At 39.4% G+C, this 22,207-nt stretch overlaps 1 protein-coding gene across 1 annotated transcript in view; it reads left to right on the top strand.

Moving 5' to 3' along the window:
* The window catches only part of LOC119799131 (A disintegrin and metalloproteinase with thrombospondin motifs 20), a 103,359-nt gene that overhangs the window by 78,752 nt on the left and 2,400 nt on the right, over nucleotides 1–22,207 (top strand). The window contains exons 21-29 of the mRNA XM_038308911.1: nucleotides 4,491–4,658; nucleotides 14,181–14,354; nucleotides 15,164–15,334; nucleotides 15,643–15,846; nucleotides 15,989–16,118; nucleotides 17,229–17,323; nucleotides 17,394–17,488; nucleotides 17,566–17,699; nucleotides 20,438–20,529. Of these exons, the coding sequence (XP_038164839.1) occupies nucleotides 4,491–4,658; nucleotides 14,181–14,354; nucleotides 15,164–15,334; nucleotides 15,643–15,846; nucleotides 15,989–16,118; nucleotides 17,229–17,323; nucleotides 17,394–17,488; nucleotides 17,566–17,699; nucleotides 20,438–20,529 (1,263 nt within the window). The remainder of the gene's footprint in view (nucleotides 1–4,490; nucleotides 4,659–14,180; nucleotides 14,355–15,163; nucleotides 15,335–15,642; nucleotides 15,847–15,988; nucleotides 16,119–17,228; nucleotides 17,324–17,393; nucleotides 17,489–17,565; nucleotides 17,700–20,437; nucleotides 20,530–22,207) is intronic.

Genomic DNA, 22,207 nt, shown 5'->3' on the forward strand with positions numbered 1-22,207 from the left:
TGGACATACCTACAGGGTTTCCTGTGGTCCAAAGTTGCAAGTTGACTCCTGCTCCGAGAGCCTTTGAAGAACTTGTGTACAATTACCATATGCTTGATATTACCATTCTCTCACATTGAGATAATGCTGCAGTGTGACTGGAATTTGACCTTAGCCTTTTTCAGCAGGCACTCTTGTATAACACTAAAACCAAATTTACAATTACTTTAAAAAAACAAGCACAAAATGCAGATTTTATATTTTAAATTTAAATTATTATTCTACAGCAGCAGCAATGATGCCAACCGTTCCTAAGTATGCATGTTCAAAAAACAGGTTAGAATGTCTGAAAGGTAAAACCCTGATATACTCTGTTTGGGCTTTCTGTTATTTACTGAAGTATGGCTCTCGCTCACTCTCTTGCAGCCTGACTGAGTTTCAGAAAAGTCTCGTTATATAGAAAACTGTTTATTGTTTTAATTGCTTATTTGGTTTCTGTGCTTCATTTTTTTACTTAATGTTAAACATCTGACTGATTGTTAAAAAAAAACAAAAAAAAACAACAACTTAGTTTTCTATTATAGAAAAGTTCCATACCTCATAGTATTGTTGTATTGCGACCCAGTAGAATTTAGTGTGATGCATTTAATGATTTGAAAAAATATCAGTTTGGGTTGAACAAAGTGAAAATCTTTCAGTTCTATTCAAAGACAGATTTTCTTATCCATCCCTTTTCATTTCAAACTTTCTTTTTGACAGTGAGGTTTTGCATAAGGAAAGATGTTTGTCAGTTGAGTTTGCCTTTTTTAACTGCTATTTTTACACCATGCATAAAAACATTATCTGATTTAAATTAAGGTTTATTCCTTATTTCATATGGTTACAAACATATATTTTCAAGATCTCTTCAGGGTTGTTTTAGTACACAACATGTATTTAGCTTTAAAATTAGGAAAACCCTATTTTAAATTGCTTTTCTTTGTGGAACATTCGCTCTAGTAAAAAAAAAAAGGAAGAAAAAAAAGCCTGCTTCGCTCAAGTTGTTTTATTTGGCTGGGTTCCTATTGTGGCTGAGTCATTCCACTTTAGGGTAATCCACATTATGCTAAGATGAGACTCCTCGGATTATACAGGACTTATCCCACCAAGCCATGCGAAAATAATGGCTGCGACGATGTGGGAGAGCAAATCTGTCTCTGGAGAGTTTAATTTCCCGTGTGAGTTGTTGATTTATGTGTTTTGCTCTCCACTCAGTTTGACAGACGATGACACATGTTCCTAATAATTCCAAACCTCATCAGCGTTACACTTTTTAAAACTGCCAAAGCAGCTATTTGACATAATACCTCGTATAAAAATTTAACTAGAGCAGTATTTTTTCTAAAGTATCTGTATTCCATAAGTTATGGTGGGATCCAATACTATTTTAAGATGCATTTTATAGGTCAGATTTATGATTTAACTCAATAGAAGCATGATAGAGTTTTTGTTGGACCTACCTTTAAGCTGCTTTAATCCACAGCTTTCAGCTGTGGATCTTTAGAGCAGAGGTCCTAGAGTTCTTGCCCTTGCTGATCTCAGAGATGAAGCTGTCCTCCAATCCAAGAGGCCTGGCCACTCACTGTTTTCCCAGTCAACAGCTCTGATTATCTAATGGCTGACAGATGAGGTTGGCAGGTTTTCGGGAGGAGCAAGTCTCCATATAGTGTTGGTTTTCTTTTATTCTCTTCTATTCGACTGTAGATACAGTTCAGCTGGGGGAAGCATAGCTTATATGGCTGAAATTTTCTTTCTTCCTCCCTTTTTTCTTCCCTCCTGCTTTCTACTCCAGTAAGGTGGGGCTACCCCCCTCCCTTTCTCACTCCCAGACCATCCTCCCCACCTCCACCATGTTTGCATGTCTCTTCAGCGAGGAAGGTTTGTTATCATTTATGAGTACGTGTGCAGAGAGTATCTGCTGTGCTCAGGGCTAGTCACTCTGCTTTGATGTGCGCCGTCAGCTGAGAGGACCCTGTGTTTAAAATGCCACAGTAATTACAGCATGCAGGATGCGTGTTTGTGCAGCGTTTACCACGGCCCGCAGCGACAAGAAAAGGCAGAAGGCGGCTTTGTTTGAAATGGCACTCCAACATTTATCAGTTTTTAACGATTAGTAGAGTATCAGTATCAATTTAATACTGTGCGGTCATCATCAAACTATGTGCTTGTTGTTATGCAGTTTTTCTGAGGTCATAATTAGTACACAATGGTACATTATGTTTTTTATCTGGACTGGAAGTTATGTATCTTGTGTATTTTAATCCATCCCTCCCTCTTTGTAGTGGCTTTGTAGAGGGGGGCTCACTCGTTGAAAGGAAATAGGTGCCCTAATTACTACACAGCCACATGGGAACCAAAATCTCTTGAAAAATTTGGGTGAGCCATCTTAGACCTTTTTCTTCAGAGCTGTCATCAGGTTGTCTGGTTTTTATTCATTATATTTTCTCCTCCTCGGGTGCTTATTAATACCAGATGATTCTCACAAAGGTTGTGTATGGATCCTTTCCTCTCTCGGCCTTGGCCTCAGTCATTAACAACAGCTCTCTAAGTAAGTGCTGTGTTTACAGGTTAAATAGCCGGTGGCTTTACCTCAGTGTGAGAGATGCTTGCCAAGAGCTTTTGAAGAAATCTGCTTTCGCCTTTTCTGGTTGATAATACTTAGAGCATTGAACAAATCAAAACACAGCTGTTTCAAAAATCTGTTTAAATTCCTTACTGAAAATGTTGAAAATAGTTTGTTTTATGATCAAAGTTATAAATGAAATTTAAAAAAGATATAAAAAGGACGACCAAAGAAACAATGTGCAAAATGGAAAAATAAAACCTGCTCAGCTTAATCATAAAAAAACAGATATTTATACACACCCAACAGTTAAAGCCAGATATTTAAACGCAATCTGTTGAAGATTGGGTTTAAATATCAACAGATATTTCAACCACGATCCACTTCTAAATCAGAATAAACCTTTTCTGTTTATTTCTGCTTTCTGTAGGACAAATGTAGCCCTGCCTTATGTTTTGATAACCCTGCTTAAGTTTATAATAAATTTATCCTTTGTTTCAGTAATATTATCTCATAAGTTTACTGATCTTTTAGAAAAAATATGAAATTATGTTTTTTGTTCATAGAAATCATAAAAATCAACCATTTTGTGGCATGAAATGTTCTATTTAAAAACAAATTACTCACACTATTATTTCTGTTCCTAATATTTCCTACAAGAAATGTCACTGAGGATTTCGGGTCATTACTGCATCATGTATTGTTGTATTAAGGACGTATTCAGATTTAGGCCTAACATACATGGGAAAGAGGTCTACTGTGACATAAAATAAAACAATTGTCTCAGACCAAAATGGGCTAAACAACAAATAATAAGCTATTTAATTTTTTAAAATAGATATTGATCTTTAAAAGCACATTTTTATATAGTAAATTTTTTTTATAATGACGGCTTTTTCTTGGGCTGCTCAGTGGCGCAGTGGGTAGCACAGCAATTTTCTTCTCTACAGTGCCCTTAGGTGTGAGTTTGTGCGTGAAGGTCCTGTTTTTCTCTGTGTTGCCCTGCGATGGACTGGCGACTCGCCCATTGACTGCTGGAGATATGCACCAGCAAACCTTGCGACACCACTCGGGATAAGTGTGCTAGAAAATGGATGGATTGATGGATGGCTTTTTCTGACTGTCTGAATCTTGATGGTACTCTAGCAATTCCCTAAGAGGCACTGGTTGATTGTGTATCATTGTTTAAACAATGCAGAGAGTCGCAGGAAAAAGCTGATTCCTTAAACTTGCCCTCAAAGCTGATCCAACTTGATCTTTCCACCATAAATTATGAGGCATTATACATACAGTCTATTTCCTACAAGGTATCTTAATAATTGAGGGTACTGTATATCATATGATCTATCCCACTCTGAATTAGATGCATTCGTTGAGTGACATTGCTGACACCGAGTGTGGCTGAAGGTGGAAGACAACCTTTCACCTCTGTGTGTGGTTTGATCACTTGAGGTGCAATTGCAAGACAAGTTGAATAAAGATGTGAAAGAGGCTGGGAAATTGTGGCGAAACCCCAGAATCCTCTGATCCACATGACAGGACAAAGAGGAAGGCTCAGAGAATTGTAGCAGACATCGCTCACCCTTTGTCCTTCCAGTTTGAGCTTCTGAGGTCAGGGAGGCGCTACAGGGTTCCCCGAACAAAAGGTTCCCTAAAAAGGTCCTTTGTCCTAAAAGCCATCTCTCTCTTGAATTAAAAAAATATAGCAACTCAGATGACTCCTGTACCTTAGTTTATTTTATTGTAACGCTTTTTGTTTTTAATTTTGTGTCAGCATTTGTATTTTAGTACTGCCTGCTGAGCTAAAGATAATTTCCACCTTGGTGGACAATAAAGATTTATTCTATTCTATTCCATTCTATTGTTATTGAAACAATTTGATGAAAAGTGGGGCTTCTTATCTTCACAGTGTTCGGTGAGCTGTGGCCGTGGCACCAAACTGCGGGAGATAGCCTGTGTTTTCCAGAACCAAACCCAAATAGAGGAAGCCCACTGCAGTCATCTGCCCCGACCAAGAACACAAAAGGCCTGCAGAGCTGGAGGATGCCCTGCATGGAAAGCCAACAGGTGGAGGGAGGTATGTTTGGTCTTTCTGCTCTTTTCACTAGCTTTGATAATAAAAACCTACCGATCTGGCAAGTTACATTATTGCAAACTGTGGCCTAGCAGCAGAGATACTGGCACAAGTACAACAGAAGGTCTTCCAGAGGCGACAGATGTGGAACATGTGCATGCAAAGAGTATCTGTATAATCATAGCTCAGTTTACTTCTGCTCAAGAGTAATGTGTCTTTTTTTTCCCCATGCATGACCCAAACACTGCAGGGCTGATTTGCAAAACTGTTTATACAATGTGTGTGAGGTTTTAATTTCAAGTTTATAACACTCTGGCAAAGGGTTAAATGTGCTTTTGTAATCAAGCTTAAGGCAGAACATACACTCAACTCTTGCATTGTGTTATACACACAGTCTTAATAAAACAGATTAACAATGGTCTAGGTCCAGTAGATGCAACTAAGTGTGACTTCTGAAATAGGCTGAGACAGGATGTCAGCTATGGCATACAGTGTGATAGGAAAAATGTATAAGCTCTTCAACTTTTTAAACATTTTGTCCCATTATAGTCTGTCAATGAACGTGTCTGTGAAATTCAATTCTTAGACTATATGCAAGAGGATCTTTTCTAGTCCATGAACAGTGAAAGGTGATTCCCAGGAAGCTTCTGGGGAAGTTTGCTGAAGAATTTTTATTTATTTTTATTAATTTTTTTTTATTTATTCCTTTATTTAACCAGGAAAAGTCCCATTGAGATTAACAATCTCTTTTTCAAGGGAGTCCTGGCCAAGACAGCGGCAAAAGATTACATTACAAATTACATTATAGTTTACAATTACATAATTAGAAATTCATAAAACAGTTACAAACCATAGATTTCATTTCCAAACCTTTGAGCAATCGTTTAAAATGTCCGACTGGAATCAAATCCTTCAACTTCAAGTCTTTCTGAAGATTGTTCCATGCTGTGGGGGCAGAGTACTGAAAAGCTGTCTTTCCAACTTCAGTGCGGACACTAGGTACAGACAGAAGCAAAGACTCTTGAGAACGTAGAGAATACAGTCCAGCCGCTCTTAATTGAATGTATTCACAGATATTTTTTTGTTTCATACGAGGGGAGCACTATTTAGAGCAACACTGTAAAAGTGAGTTGTACAAGAAACTGAGCTTAAAAAGCCACCCACATTCTGCATTGTCACTCATTGTCCCTCAAAAACATCATTCTTGTCACACATTTGTTTTTTTTTTAAGCTGAAAGAGGGTCACTGTTTCAATTAATCAGTTTAATCCTGAGCTCCTACCATGATTCAATTTGACTGCTAATTGAAATGTTTTATTGATTGCATATATTTGATTTTGTCTATTTGTTGAAACCTACTATTTCTCTCCAGACAAACCTGTAAGAGGGGGGTTCTGCCTGGTTCACCTTCCAATTCTGTTTTACTTTGTCCAGTGTGTCTTTCTGCCTGTTGGACTTATGAAATTCTGATCAAATTGAGGCTTAGGTCTGGCTATAATAGACAGAGGGTCTTGCAGGGACCATATCAGTTTGACCAGCCCTATCCATTTTAGCTCTTGAAAGCCTGGAAAATGAAGTAATTGAGAGAAAATTCAGTTTTTTTAAATTAGGGTTGTCATTAAACTTTCTGACAAAGGAAAAGAAAGATAATTGTTTTTTCAAAAGTTAAATTATATCACTTATTAGCATCATTGCTAATAAATTAGGCATTTCTGTATAACATGTTATACTTTTTCTGTTCACTACATGTGTCTGATTGTCTAAGTCAGGTATATCAAGAACAAAAATATCACACTGATGCAGACATCTCAAAATCTCACGTATCAAATATGATATACTTGGTTTTAAAGGGTTAATGAGATGCAAAATGCTACTACCACAATTTTATGCAACCTGATTTTCTATCAGATCGGAAGCTGAATTATGTCCAATGTTTTCAGGCCTATTTTTTCCTTCTCCCTATCAACTCTGATCTGCTTCTCCTCTGGGTTAAGAGACATACGGCATGATGCAGCACACATAGGGTGATGTACAGTCTTCTTCTGCCACATACAGCAAATTATACTGAGGACAACTTCATTCTTATTAGGTAGAGAAATCTTGTTTGACATGTTTTCTGTGTTTTCTACATTGTGGAAAATTTTAAAAGGGATTGCTCGTTGCCTTCTTTCAACGAAAGTATTTCTCCTGCTCTCCCATAAAGGACAGATTTGCAGAATAGATAAGTAACAGATGTCCTGTCCCTAGTTGGCCCCATCTAACATGTGGAACATTAAAGATCCTCTGTAGCAACCAGGGATCTCTTAGGACACTTGCCTTACCGTAGTTGGTAGGATTGCAGTTTTGCCAAACTCTTTTCAAGTCCAGATGATGGATTATAAAACACACAAGTTGGATGGATGGATGGATGGACCTTGATTTACAACTTATGCTGCATTCACACCGGACGCAGCAGGCGCAGCGAGTTTACATGTAAAGTCAATGGTTGACGCGCGTCAAGGCGCAGCAAAGGTCCTGCAGCGCGTTTTGAGCAGCAGGCGCAACACGTCTGAGCAGCTGAAGCAGCACGTCGGGAGCGTTTAAGCATCTGACGCGCCGCAAACGCGCTGCTGCTCAAGATGGAAAAATGTAACTTTTGCTCCTCGACGCGCCGCGTCAACTAATCAGAGAAGCTGATCTGGGAGCTGGCCGTGAGACAGACACATCACTATTGACATAGAGCGCTGTGATCACTCCTCTGAAACACTTTATTAAAGCCTAAATTGACTTAAAATGCTGAAACCTGCCGACAGAATATGTTCGCTTTTATTATCCTGGTGCCTACAGTTTAGATTATTTAGATGAAAAACACCTACCAGCCGCCCCGGTGAGCCTCGAGGAGGCGACCCGGTCAGAGGCTGCTGTTGAATGGGATTCCTACTGACAGCGCACCGCCGGTATGTGGGGGTCTCAGCGGCTCCGACAGAAATAATATTAGAAGGCAGGATGATAATCTGAATGAACTGACTGCACTGATTAAGTTTTTAGGTGGATTTTTTCACTTAAAAACATATTAAAACTACTTTATTACCACTGATCACAGCAAATATAGCTGCAAGGCAAAGAAAGGATAGTTAAGCTCCGCCCAACGTGTGTCAGACACACTTTTGGACCGCGCAGCGAGAGCAGCAAAGCTGCTTCAGCCGCGCGTCAGAACTAACTGGTACATGCAGCGAAAATGAAGCAGCAGACGCGATTTTGCTGCTCTTGCTGCGTCCGGTGTGAACGTAGCAATATTCTCCCTCTCAAATTGTTAAATAATGATACTTGGTCAAAGCTCCCTGGGGTACCCTTCATGGTAAATGACAGGTTGCAGACATTGTATTACGTGACACATAGGTGAACCGCGACTGAATTTTTTTTATTATTAGCCTACAAAGTTATTGTTGATAGCTTTAGAAGCACATGATAACATGTATGCTAGTGTTTTATTTTTGGTTTTGGGGTTAGGGTAAGGAACAGGTGAGTGTTAGTTTTTTGCTTAGCAGTTCATGAAAATATTTAGGAGTTTCCTTCCACAATCCGTCTTGCACCCTGTGCATCAATAAATCCAAGAGGAGTTTCCCCAGTTGTGTATTTATGTGCAGGGGGCTTGACCAAGCGACAACATTTGACAGGTTGAGGGTGAGAATGCGCTGTAATTTATCCAGGTAAATCTAATTGAGATGGATGCATGGACTTCTTATTTATGCATTCTGTTGCATTGGTCTGCCACATAAGATCCCAGTACAACAGAATGGGTTTTTTTTGTTTGCAGATTTGATAAAAGGGTGTGAATAATTCTTCAGGGACCTGTATAAAACTCTCTACTATATGCTATCTGTAAGAGGGTTAAGGCTGATCATAGATACAGTTGAAAAGAAACCACAGGATCTTGTTCCTTTTTATATTTGTTTCTTTATCATGTTTTGAATAGAGGAAATCATTCAAAAAATAAATATTCTCATGTCTGCCTCCCTCCAATTGAGTCCTGCCCCTCCCCAGTCTATGTATGACCCCTCTCACTGTTGCTCCTGCTGATGTCTGGAAGCAATCATCCCTGCTTTCCCCCCCCGCATACCAACAGCAACCATGAAATCCACAGCCAGCTCAAGAAGACATGTTTTATATCTTAATATTCATGCATATGACAACTTGGAAACCACAGCGCCCTGTGGGAATTACTCCAAAGCAGCATACCAGTCTAAGTCACTTGTCGGAGACAATACAGTAAGAATGTTTCAAAGAAACCTGAGCTACACGTATTTTAAGGGTTTCCTTTACTCTTTCTAAAATGTTTATTTTAAAATACAAATTGAAAAATTGTCATCTCAAAACAGATGCACATTTCTGTATTTGTGTGAAGAACAGCTATAAGTGTTTACCCTGTAATTGGGTTGCGTTTAATCACACAAAGAAAAATATTAATTTACATTTTTTGCCCAATTTGCCTGTCCCTTCACATAATGCTGCCACCAACCATATTTCTGTATGGTTATTATGGTTTTATGGATTAGGATTGAACATAAAAGAAACAAATACAGAGCAGATCCTCAACAAAGGGCGAAAAGTTAAATTCACTTCAATGAACAGTGTGTGCAATCATTTTTGTCTGTGTGTGTGTGCCTTCTTCAATATGCAGATCATGTTCTAATGACCAATCAGCACAAATTTATGGGTGGGGGACATGCAAATGCAGAGAGTGCATAAATACTCCAGCTAAATGCTAATACAAAACAATTATTTACTTAGAATGTATGTTGTTTTAAGCAAACCATACATTCATCCTTAATGGGAAAGTAAACATTATTTGTAATTTTTCTCCTAACTTTACAAGTTCTACAGTTCATTCCTTATTTCTTAGAAAGATCATGACTGTTTTTCTTCTTTAAGTGCATTTGAATGTTTTCCTCTTCTGAAAAATAATTATACATTGTTTGCAGGGACAGAGTAACTGATTTGTTTTACTTCAGGGACTAGGGGCCTTTAAACAGAAGGTTCTGTTTTTACGCTTAATGTTTTTGAAAGAATGCATGTTTGATTTTAAGGTCAGATATTTGTGGGGATTTTTCTTACCATTTTCAAAACCCCCAAACCCCAAGAACACATAAACACAAATAGATCTAAAAGTTCCTGGTAATTTGATCCAGCTGTATAATTTGCAGGTTTTTAGACTGCACGTATCTGATGAGGCTTTAGAACAGTTCTTTGAGGTAAGGAGCACAGCTTACAAAGGAATCAGCTCAATCAAATACAAATACGAGCCTCACAGAAAGCTTCCTCACAGTATGAAGGAATGCTTCTCAAAGAACATCAAAGAGATGCCTGAGATAGACATTTGTGTGATAGGAGAAAAGTGCATTCAGCAGGAAGACTGAACAAATTTTCTCAGAAGTTTAACTCAGTGAACCTTTTGAAAGACAGAATAACAGATTTAATGCTTCTGTAAATCTTGAGATCATATTCAGTTCAATACAAACTGATCAGAGTTTTTGCCTCCATAATTTTTTGTACAAAGAAAAGAATAAAGACAATGCCTTGCTTTAAGGAATCTATACTCCGTTCTGTCATGTTGAACCCCTTCGGTATATTATGTCAGGACTTAAGGGACCAAGAAAAGTTGTACATTTTTTTTAAAGTATTGTAAATTGAAAGAATACATGTTTTTCAAAGTTAAAGGTAAACATGAAAAGCACAGGAACTGTATTGCCAAACATCTGGGACTGGGTTGTGGGGGCAGCAGTCTTAGCAGAGACTTCCAGATGTCCCTCCTCCCAGACACCTGGTCCAGTTCTGCTCCCTCCAAACTTCTCCTGATTGACAGCTTCTGACTATCTCTAAGGGAGTGCCCTGCTAGCCTGCAAGTAAAGCCCATTTTAGCTGCTTGTATTTGAGATCTTGTTTGTTCTGTCATGAGCCACACTTCATGTGAACCACCCCAGGGCATGCCGTAGGTCTTGGTAGAAGGGAGCCAGCAGAACCAGGTCATCTGGAAAAAAAATAGTGTCAAAATCAGCTGGTCCCCCTCCCTCGGCTGTACCTGGAAATGTTGTTCATAAAGATCATGAACTGGATTTTGCATAGAGGGCAGCCCTGTCGGAGTCAAACATGCACCAGGAATTGGTCTGACTTAAGCTGCTTTCCCTCTGAAATTTGTTTATTAAAAGTATAGAGGACAATATTTTATTTCTAGGTGGATCATCTAAATCAGTGCTCCTCCTAATTGTCATTCATTCTAGTGATACAGTATGTTTATGTAAGGCTGTACTACATGCTCATCCTGTTTGCGGCTCTTTGAAAATGGCTGAGGGTCGTAAAAGAAAAAGTGGCTATAAAGTGTATGAGAAGAAAAGAAAGGCCTCAGAAGAGGCAGATATATACTAGAATGCTTTGTGTGGAGAGCCATCCTCGCAAAGCATTATGGGATTTACTGTCACAGCGGCCCGCTGTCGCCATACAGTAGGCTGCCGCTACCCGACAGCGGTGACTAATAACAAAGATGGTGCAGGCACCATGCAGTGCACCAATGGGGAAGTGATCATCTGTCTGAACAGTTAGTTGACTGAGTTCACTATAAAGTCCTGGCATAGTGATTGATGGATTTAGGGGTTTGGCGGACGATAAGAAGTTTTTATGAGCTATGAGAACAGCAACTTTTAAACAGGGCGTGCACAAGGAGAAATGGGCTTGTGCATGCTCTCACAAATGCATTTGTTTTTTAAGTGGAGGGGGCAGGTCAAAAAAACTCCCAAGTACCTTTGAGCATTCTGCAGATGGTATAGAGTTAGTCCAGTATTCCATAACCCAGATGAATAAAACACTGTTCCTCCTAGATCCGAGGTTCAACAGTCAGCTGGGCTTTCCTCTTCAGCACCCTGGCATAAGCCATTCTGGGGTTGATGAGAAGTGGGACCCCCATATAGTTGGAAAACATCCACCGGTGCCCCTTCTTACACATGGGAAGCACCACATGTTTTCCAATCTAAAGGCACTGTCCCAAACCTCCCCACAATGTTAAAGCGGCGTGTCAGCAACGACAGCTTGAAAACATCCGGAGACCTAAGGTACTCGGGGCTAATCTCATCCACGTCCGAGGCATGGCCACCCGTGCGGTTCTTTGGCCACCTAGGGAACTCGAGCCCTGGTGATGAATGAATCCAGCCTGAGTATCCTGTCTCTTCTTCCATCATGGAAGGTTTGTCAGCCAGATTCGAGGAGATCTTCAAAGTCTTTCTTCCATTGTCTGACTTTCATCGTCAGCAGGATTCATGGACTTTCCAGAGTCTTTCCAGCCCTGAGTTTTTGCCTCTGTGACAACTAGGGCAGCGGCACGCTTGTCCTCACAGTACCTTGGTGCCACAGGAGTCCCACAAGCCAGCAAGGCTCGATAGGACTCCTTCTTCAGCTTGACAGCATCCCTTACTGTCGGTGTCAACCAAGGCCAATCCAGGGTTCAGGGTTTGCCAACACAAACGGCTCCAATTGCTACATGTAAATTCTTCAACAAAGGAGGCAGCGAATATGTTCCACTAAGACTACATGTTCCCAGCCTCCTTTAGAATCTGGGAGAAGCTCTCCCAGCGGTGGCAGTTAAATATATCCCTGACTGAGGGCTCCACCATATGTTCCCGGCAGACCGTCACTACTCCCTTGGGCCTGCTGAGTCCGTTGGACTTATTTCTCATCCATTGTACCCAGCTGAACACCAGGTTTTGATTGGTTGACAGCTCCGTCCCTCCCTTCATTAAATTACTCAAGAAAGTCGGCCGAAGCCTAAAAGATATCCAGGTCTTGCAAGGAGGCAACATCATGTGACTCGAGCACTGAAACCCCTTCATCTCATTAAGGTGGTGGTTCAAGGAGTTTCTCCTTAATATTAACCAGCAGTGCCTTTTTAAAGTCTGTAAACCTATGTTTGTGAATTGCGAACTTTACAAAAGATACGAAGAGCACTTGAGATTTTGTTTGGTGCAAGACAAAGACTTGGGACAACAGTGGGGGATATTGAGAGCTTCTGAACCGCAGAAGTCTCGGATAAATAAAATTCAGCTCTGGGAATTCATGTCATTCTAGTTTGTTTTTTTTCAGCCATGTTTCAGCACTTTAGGGCTTATGGACTGCTAATTCAGATGACACATGCTGAGATCATATTCAGTGGCTACGACCTCTGAAGGGCAGATTCGTCGACAAATTACCTCATAGCACGGCGCCGTTGCCTGTTCAGATTGGAAGACTCCTGGTTATGCGGCTGACATATGCAGCCTTCTTTTAGCCATTTTTGAAGGACAGGTCCAGTGTATCCTCTGTAGCCTTGGGTATCCCGTGATTCATTGTGAGTCCAAGCAAGCGGCTGCTCAGTGCTTTGAGGAAAAAAGCAAATGGCCCTGAACAGTGGTGAATATTTTTAGGTGTTGTTTAAAATAATACAAATGTGTGAATAGTTTCATCAGAAATTTATGAAAATAGTTCTTTTAAATGGTTATTGAGTCAGATATGTGGTGGGTAATGTTTGGTTTATTGAAAGGTTTTATCTGTCCCTGTGCAAATCAGTTTGGCTGACATTTAAGCACAGATTGCAATATTTCTGCAGTGTGTGGATTATAAATCCTATATATGCGACAATGGCACTCCTGCTGAAACTCCACGCAAATCTTATTAGCACCCAGAACAGTAGTGAGAAGTTCAGCATCCATTTTTGCTTCTGGGTGTGTCAACTGTAATGGTTGCTAGCCGATAGAGTGTATGGGCAGTGAAAGTCAGAAAAGGCTGGACCTATTTGAATCCATACCATTTTCATATTTTCAAGGATCCATTCCAGGTAGACCGGTTCCTTGGAGGACGCAGCCGCTGAAATCAAACACACATGTAATTATCTCTTCAGTATGCCATCAAGTTTGGCAAAGGCCTGTTAACAAGCCATTTATTTGATTCAGGTGTGTCGGAACAGGAATACTTCTAAAACCTGCAAGACAGTAGATCTTGAGGACTAGGGTTGGAGAGCCCCGCTCTACAATATGACACTAGGCTTTATTGTTCCATAGCCTTCAAGATCTTTTAAGAAGTTCAAAAAAAAGCAGGAAATTACTAATGACTACATCACTCACCTTTTCTTTTACAAACTTGTTTTCTTTTGATTAAACATATGTAACACTTGATAACTTAATTACTCTTGCTGGGCTGTTTATATTTTACCATGTTCCCTCATCTGGTCTGGTAAACTTTTTGGTCTGGAGTTTACAATATTGGATCAGAAAAGGGGAAAGTGATGCGTAAAATGTAGAAACAAAGAAACGCCAAGAGAAAGGGAACTTCCGCTGAATTAGAATCACAGGGACGATGTTTGCTATTGATATTTTTACTTCACAGTCATGTTATTATCATTTCAGAAACTGGATGTGGAACAAAACATGATGCATACAATTATTCTTAATTTTGCCCAGTCCTAGCAAAATGTACAGATTTTTTTTCTCTAACTTCTGTTTTGTTTAATTTTTTTATGTTTCATCAGTGCTCTGCCACCTGTGGATCTGGAGTTCAGCGACGAGATGTTTACTGCAGGCTCAAAGGTTCAGGAAGAGTCAGCGAAGAGCTATGTAATCCTCATTTACGTCCTTCAACAGTGCAAGTGTGCCACACACCACAATGTACACATTACATCTGGACAGTGGGTGAATGGGAGCAAGTGAGTAGTTGTTTTTTTTGTTTTTTACCTCATGTATCTGTTTATCTTTAATAGTCTCTCATTGCTTAAAGAATATTCTGACAGATTTGCTCTATTTTCTCAAATAAAGAAGTTGGCAACCCAAACATGTGGTTGCAGTTTATACATTATCCAACCTCAAAACCACTTATGAACACTGTTCCTTTTCTCCTGCTGACTGTTCGCTTCCTATGCGTGTAGGACGTTTATACTCGAGGCTCAGATAAAAGCCCTGTGCTCTTTAGGCGCAGGCAGATTAAAAGTTTCATGCAGAGACAGATGATTCTGTCCTCTCTGATCAATTTATGTCTATTTTGATGTGAAACCTGAAGGTTAAAAGTTTTTGAAGTTCTGCTTTTAATCCAGCAAGCAACAGGTTGTTTTGGAAGTGGTGTTTCGATTCTGAACCACATGAGTACATCCAACTCTATTCATACTCCTGATGCGATCCTAATGTAATGTATTACCATTTAATGTAATAGACCAACACCAATTTACACATACAGTAACTGTGAAGTGGAAAATAAAGGGCGTTTTTTTTTTTTTTTAAATAAAAGTCTGAGCATTATTGGAGTTTTGTATTTTCTTTTGTTTGGGTATGTCGTTTAGGTATACGGATCTAAAGACGTTAAATCAGTCATATTTGTTGGCAAATGTCTTTTGAAAACCAGTTTTAACATTTTCAAGTGTTAATATAGGGGTGTCCCCTATTCAAGTTCAGCCTTGACATCTGAGGAAAATAGACAATTTAAATTTAAGTCAAATAACGTGATGTTCCTCTTGACTTGTAGTGCAACGCAACATGTGGTGAAGGGATGAAAAGCAGAAAGGTGAGATGTGAAGGACCAAGTTCTTCACCTGCCCAGGATGACTACTGTGAACCATCAGCTAGGCCTACCTCCGTCCAGCACTGTAGAGAAGAGCCCTGTCAGTACATGTGGATCACAGGGGAATGGTCAAAGGTAGGAATTAAAACTGGACATGGTCTTTAAAAGTCTACCTTTGTTTTATTGTCAATGTTTAACTGACAGAAATTTCTTTTGTTCGTAGATGTTTTCCATCAGTTAAAAACATTTAGTGTTGGGTTTAGATTTGTATAGTCTCTTAAATAATAGAACATAATAAAGTCCTCTGAAAACAATAATATAGCTCTTATAAAGAATAGAAGATTAGAAATTTGATCTTAAACATCAGATTTAGAAAAGGCAAAGGGAAGCAGCCCTTTTCTCATCCCTTTTGCTGTGTTGGTATGTATTTATTTGTCTCTCAGTGCTCTGCCAGCTGTGGTGTTGGTTATCAGCAACGTATCGTCTCCTGCTCTTTGGTGCCGTCGTCCTTCCACTCACAGCATTTCTATACTCAGCCTTCAACCAACAGTAAAAACTGCCCTGAGCCTGAACCTCCTACCACCCAGTCCTGCCTCCTCAGTGAGTGTCCTCACACCTCCTACTGGAAAGTTGGCCCTTGGTCCAAGGTGAAGCACAGAACTGATTTATTAAGAAAAAACTTACCGTATGTCTGAATTTTGTGCAAAATATTAGGTTGTTTTTGTCTTGTTTGTTTGTTTTGTTTTTGATTTTTTTTGTTTTTGGGGAATTATAATGTTTGTGTCCCAGTGCTCGCAGACCTGTGGGTCCGGAGTGATGGAACGCAGGATAGAGTGTGTGACCTCCAAAGGCCAACTGTCTAAACACTGCCGTCCATCAGAAAGACCTGCATCTCAAGCTACATGTCAAGAGAGACAGTGTGAGCCTCTAACTTTTACTGTTTTGGGTCTTTTCCCTTATTACCTACATTTATTTATAATCATAAAAAAAAATTCCTTCCTTCCTTCAGTGGCTACGAACTTCAGAGGTCGTAGCCACTGAATAGGATCTAATAATCATTTGGGATTTTATTCAAAAATATCAAAGTAAAGGAGGTTAACCTGAGTCATGATGGACAGACTATTTGACTGTTCCCAGAAAAGCGCCCTCCATTGGAAAGGGCCAATCAACCTCTTTTTGTCTGGGAAAGGAGATATTTCAAACCGTACAAGGAAATGTTTTACATGTTTTTATCATTCTGTAGTGGCCAGTACCCTTTAATATGTTGACTAAGGTTCTTGTAAAACAAAGTACCATTAAAGTACATTAAACCTCACAAAAAGGTCAGAAAATTTGAAAAGAATTAGGACTTTTGCATCTGCTTCTATGTAGTATATTCATTGTAAGTTAAATTGCACTCTCAGATCTGCTAAAAGTCAGTCATCTTCTTCTTTTGTTTTGTGTGGTTAGGATTTTCCTGCTAATTATGTACCTTAGAGACTGAGCCATCTTGATTATTTTTTCTAAAGCATTCACACACTGGGAATGTGGGATTTTTAGTATAATGCGAATAAATTGAGTGTTCTGTGTGCACCAACTAAAACTGTGTCTGATTGTGTTTACAGTAATATAACTGCTTTCTAGCAGCACATTAGGCAGAACAGCTAGCACCACGTAATGCCTCTTAAAGTGATAATTTAAAGGAACAGCAAGTCAGCAATTTTCTACCAAAGCATCTTGCATGGACTCTGAGTTCAGAACAAGGCAGCTTTAATTGTATAGGGACAAAGTTTCCAAGTTTGCTTAACCACTTTTCACATGTCTCACTTATGGTACAAAGGGACATTTTCAACTAGCTTAAGATTAAGATAGATTAAGATGGTGTTATTATTTTTGCATTTTTAACCAGCTGCAGGCACTATGAGAGTCTTTGAATTCAGTTAATAGAGAGAAAATCTTGATATTTGGCTTTTCTTTAATGTTTTCTGATATTTTTGTCAGTTTTTGTAAGATTCCACTAAAGTCTTCTTTCTCATAATTCCTCTTTCAGGCCATGTGTTTACTTCTTGCCGAGAAGTGCAGCTGCGCCAGGGTGTGAGAATAGATGGAGAATACTATCTCAAAATCAAGTTTCGGACCCTGCAAGTGCGTTTTTGTTGACAGATATCCTCCTGTACACATCATGGCCTCCGTCTCATTTTCTTTTTGTTGTTAGATTTACTGTGCTGAAATGCAGACGGATTTTCCAAAGGAGTATGTGACCCTACGCAGTGGGCAGACAGACAACTACTCAGAGGTGTATGGGCAAAGGTTTGTGATTACGTTTTGAGTTTAGATTTATGTTTTGTATTTAATTCTTCTTGACACTTTTTCTCCTTCCCAATCAGGTTGATTAACCCATTTGAATGTCCATACAATGGCAGCCGCAGGCAGGACTGTGCCTGTAAGAATGACTACTCAGCAGCAGGGTACACGCTTTTCCACAAAGTTCGGCTGGATCTAAACTCCCTGCAGATAATCAGTGCGTAATTATTGTGTGTTTGCCTGCTGTAATGGGACCACACATCAGTGTTGATTTAAACTCTCACACACCTCATCCCAGTGTGCCGATAATGGCCAGTATAGAAGCTCAAGCCTGTACAGATGCAACCAACTGAGGTTTTGCTTTCACACACTCCCTCTACTGAAATTGAAAATCTTCAACTTTTAGTGTCCAAATCAAAAGGCCTCCACCATACAAACATATGGGCGGTAGGATCATTAACTTTATGTGTTTATCCAGGCAAAATGAGAGGACCTACAGCACTAATCCAAACTCGATCATCAAACTCTTACTCTTATTTGCATTCAAGCTGTCATACTCTAAAACAAAGTCTCTGCATAGCTTCAAAATAAATATTCCTCTTCTAAAATGTGTTCAGGTATGCATTGATTACAGTGTAAGGATTAATATAGAGCAGTGCAAGTTTATTTCTGGGTTCTCTGCTTTTTTACACTTAGAGCAGGGGTGGGCAATTCCAGTTCCTGGGGGCCAGTTTCCTGCAACTTTTAGATCCCTCTTTGGTCCAACACACCTGAATGAAATGGCTGAGTAACCTCCTCAGTATGCAGTCAGTTCCTCCAGTCATCTCTATCATCTAATTACCTGATTCAGGTGTGTTGAACGAAAGGCACATCTAAAAGTTGCAGGATACCGGCCCTCAGGAACTGGAATTGCCCACCCCTGACTTAGAGGATAACCACTGTGACTGACTGACTTACGTCCTATAAACATATGAGTCTTGTAAGGATTGGGTCAAACTCAAGTTCAAAGGTGGGACCAGGGCAGGACTAAGGCTACGTTCACTCTGTAGGCCTTGATGCTAAATTCCGATTTTTTTTTGTGAACTCCAATTTTTTCGCATTGCCGTTCATATTTCCAAATATATACGACTTGTATGTGATCTCTTGTGTGAACTGCAGTCATACAACGCAAGTGTCCCGCATGCACAGTAGAGGGCGCAATGACGTCACAGGCCAGCGTGCTCTTTTTTTTCTAGTTGTAAACATGGATGGTAGTCCCGGCGCGCATCTAGCGGTCTTTTCCAATCATAAAAACACAATCTTTTCAATATGTTTAAACATAAATACTGCTCTCCGCATCGTCATCTACCATGGTTGTTGTTGTTATTGCCGATTCTGTGTAACAAGACGCAGAATAGTGACCTTTGTCGGATATTAATGATGTTCAGGTCGGATTCATCCGACCTGAACATGGAGGTTTGACAGGACCCAAATGCAGGACCCAAATTGACCCAAATGCAGACACAAAGCTAGAGGTGGTTACTTAAAGGTTTAATTAACCAAAAGTTCAACAAAAGCAAATATTAAAAAACATGAATCCACAAAAATCCAAAAATGCTCAAAACCAAGAATAATCACAACCAGAAGGGGACAAAGTAATGACGACAAACCAGCAAAGAGTGACTGAACAGGAGGAAGATATACGTGAGAGAGAAACAAAGACCAGGCTAATTAGGAGATTGGGAGCAGGTGTGAACAGAGGCAAGAAGGGAGCTAGAGAAAAGTACACTGACACAAGAGGGCAAACAGGAAATATCCAAGAACTCAAATACAATCAAAAATACCTAGAACACAAGAATCAAAATAACACCAATGAAAACCCAAAATAAAACTTGACCAAAACCATGACAGTTGGAACCAATTAGATCAATATAAATTTGAAGCAAAAAACAAACAAACAAATGTCTCTTTATAAGCTGCCAGCTCTTGAAATTGTAATGTTGTATCCAGCTTGTCAGCTTTCTAGACCAGCAGTATTAGTCAGTCTGGCTAGCCAGGCTACAAGTGGTTATCAAGACAAAAAACACTTGACGTTATATTACCTTAATATACCAAGATACTGAATATGTCATCACAATAAAAGGAACTATCTTTACTTTTCACTACATTTCGTTGCTTTGTACTTGTGACAGTGTAATGACAATAAAGTTGATTTCTATTCTTTTCTATCCTATTCTATGATAACAAAATAATCAAACTAAACGTTATTTAGTCAGACAGTTTTATTTAAATAAGGTTTTGTTATCTTGATATAAAAAAACTATTTAACAAATTCCAAGATGAAAGAAACTCTGGGAGTCTTGCTATTTCCTCATATTACCATGACAATAAACAACTGATAAAATAACAGCAAATCTTATTATTACTAGTAGTATTCTCATAGGACATGCTAGAATCTTGTTAATAAAAAAATAAGGAAACGACAAAAAGAAAGTGAGAGTTAGCATTTAATGATGGGCTGAAAGCGTACAGCTGTTGTTGTATCTCAGTGGATTAAATTGGTCCTGTCCACAGATCTAGAGCTATTTATATTCTAAACCCCTATAAGTATACACTGGACCAAATAAAAAAAATCTTGCTTGAAAGAAATGGTCTCAAAATAGATTGAGACTGGAAATGTCAAACTTTTCTTTCAGTGTTAAATTGAATGAAAAAGAAGCAAGAAAAATACTGTGTAATGAAAACAATATGCAAAGAACTTGCTGTGATTTTATTTTTGTTATTATTTTCATACATCACTTTCCAGTTTCATATGAAAAATACTGTTTGGAAAATTCTGCTAGATGGAGCAAGAACATCTGGCAGATTTACATCAGTTATTTGTGTATTGTTGTTTTCTTTCAGCAGATGCTTTCAATGTGTTTACTTTGGCTGTTGCACAGTTTAACTCAAGATCTCTGCCTTTTTGTTTACCAGTCACAGACCTCCAGTTTTCCCAGACTATTCACGGCCGGCCCGTGCCTTTTGCTACAGCCGGAGATTGTTATAGTGCAGCCAAGTGTCCACAGGTTGGTTTGAGTTAAACCTTATGGATATGTTGTTCTGTATTATTAAAATTACTTGACCGCTCACTGATTGCCTTGAACTTTGCTTTTATGTCACATGCTATCTAAAATCATCAAACAAATGTTCATATCAGAAAACAATAACCTCATTAAATAAAAAAAATCTGTTTTTAAATAGTATTTTATTTTAGAGTTAAAAAAGGTCATCTGTCAGTTATCTCTCTGTATGTGGAAAAACTCTGATGTCTCGATCCAATATTGATAAAAATCAAAATATATCAGCCTGCATCTCAAATCTCTTACACTGCGAAAACTATCTAGAAATAAGTAAAAAAATATCTTGAATTAAGGGTATTTCCCCTTAATTTGAGCAGGTAAATAAGATGATCTGCCAATAGAATGAATAGTTTTGCTCTTAAAATAAGATAATTACCGGTAGATAACATGCACTTGAAATAAGACAATGTAATTGTTTTTTCTTATTTTAAATGTCAATTGTCTTGTTCAATTGGCAAAGTGTCTCACTTACCACCTAAATTCAAGAACAAATGCACTTATTTTAAGAAAAAATGACTTATATAGATTGAAATTTTTTGCAGTGAAAATAAATTATATCTATATGACTGAAATGGTATTCGGTCAATATCAGTTTTGGTCAATACTTGAAACTGCTGTATTGGTATTGGAAATTAAAACATTGCATCTAGATATCCCTATTTATTAACCTTGAATTGTTCATTTATCACTGCCCACTACTAGACCTGATCACTTTTAAACCTGCAGATTTAAAAAAAAAAAAAGGGGGGGGGGGGGAATAAATAACCTATCTGACAGCATGAAATAGGGTAAAAGTTTTACAAAGGCTTATTGAAAATCTTTTTGAAATTCAAGAATATGTGAGAAAGGAAGGCATCAGTTGGTCTGGAAATGGTTTCAAAGCATTTTCTAAGGGCACAAGTAAATCACATTAGCATCAACCAATGAAGTAAACAAGAAATCGTGAAGTTTGCGGACGACACCACGGTGGTGGGCCTCATCAGGGACGACAACGACCGGGACTACAGAGAGGAGGTGGAGCAGCTGGTGGACTGGTGCAGTGAAAACAGTCTGATCCTGAACGTGGAGAAGACGAAGGAGATCATCGTCGACTTCAGGAAAAACCGCCCCCACCATGCTCCACTGCTCATCAACAGCTCAGCTGTGGAGGTGGTCAGCAGCACAAAGTTCCTGGGGGTGCACATCACGGACAACCTCACCTGGACTGTAAACACTTCATCTCTAGTGAAGAGGGCACAGAAGCGCTTGTACTTTCTGCGGAGGATGAGGAGAGCCCGCCTGCCCCCGCCCATCCTCACAACCTTCTACAGAAGCACCATAGAGAGCGTTCTGACCAGCTGTCTCTCTCTGTGGTGTGGAGGCTGCAGAGCTTCTGACTGGAAGAATGTGAGGAGGGTGGTGAGGACAGCGGAAGGAATCATTGGGGCTCCTCTTCCCTCCATTAAGGACATTTCATCACAGCGCTGTGTGTCCCGAGCCCGTAATATCATCAAAGACCCCTCACACCCCCACCATGGACTGTTCTCCCTGCTGCCCTCTGGAAAGAGGTTCCGCAGCATCCGCTGCAGATCCACCAGGTTGTGCAACAGCTTCTTCCCCACTGCCATCAGACTGTTGAACCTTT

The sequence above is a fragment of the Cyprinodon tularosa genome, unplaced genomic scaffold (assembly GCF_016077235.1).
Source record: "Cyprinodon tularosa strain WSP-4 unplaced genomic scaffold, ASM1607723v1 ctg65, whole genome shotgun sequence".
Classification (NCBI taxonomy): Eukaryota; Metazoa; Chordata; class Actinopteri; order Cyprinodontiformes; family Cyprinodontidae; genus Cyprinodon; species Cyprinodon tularosa.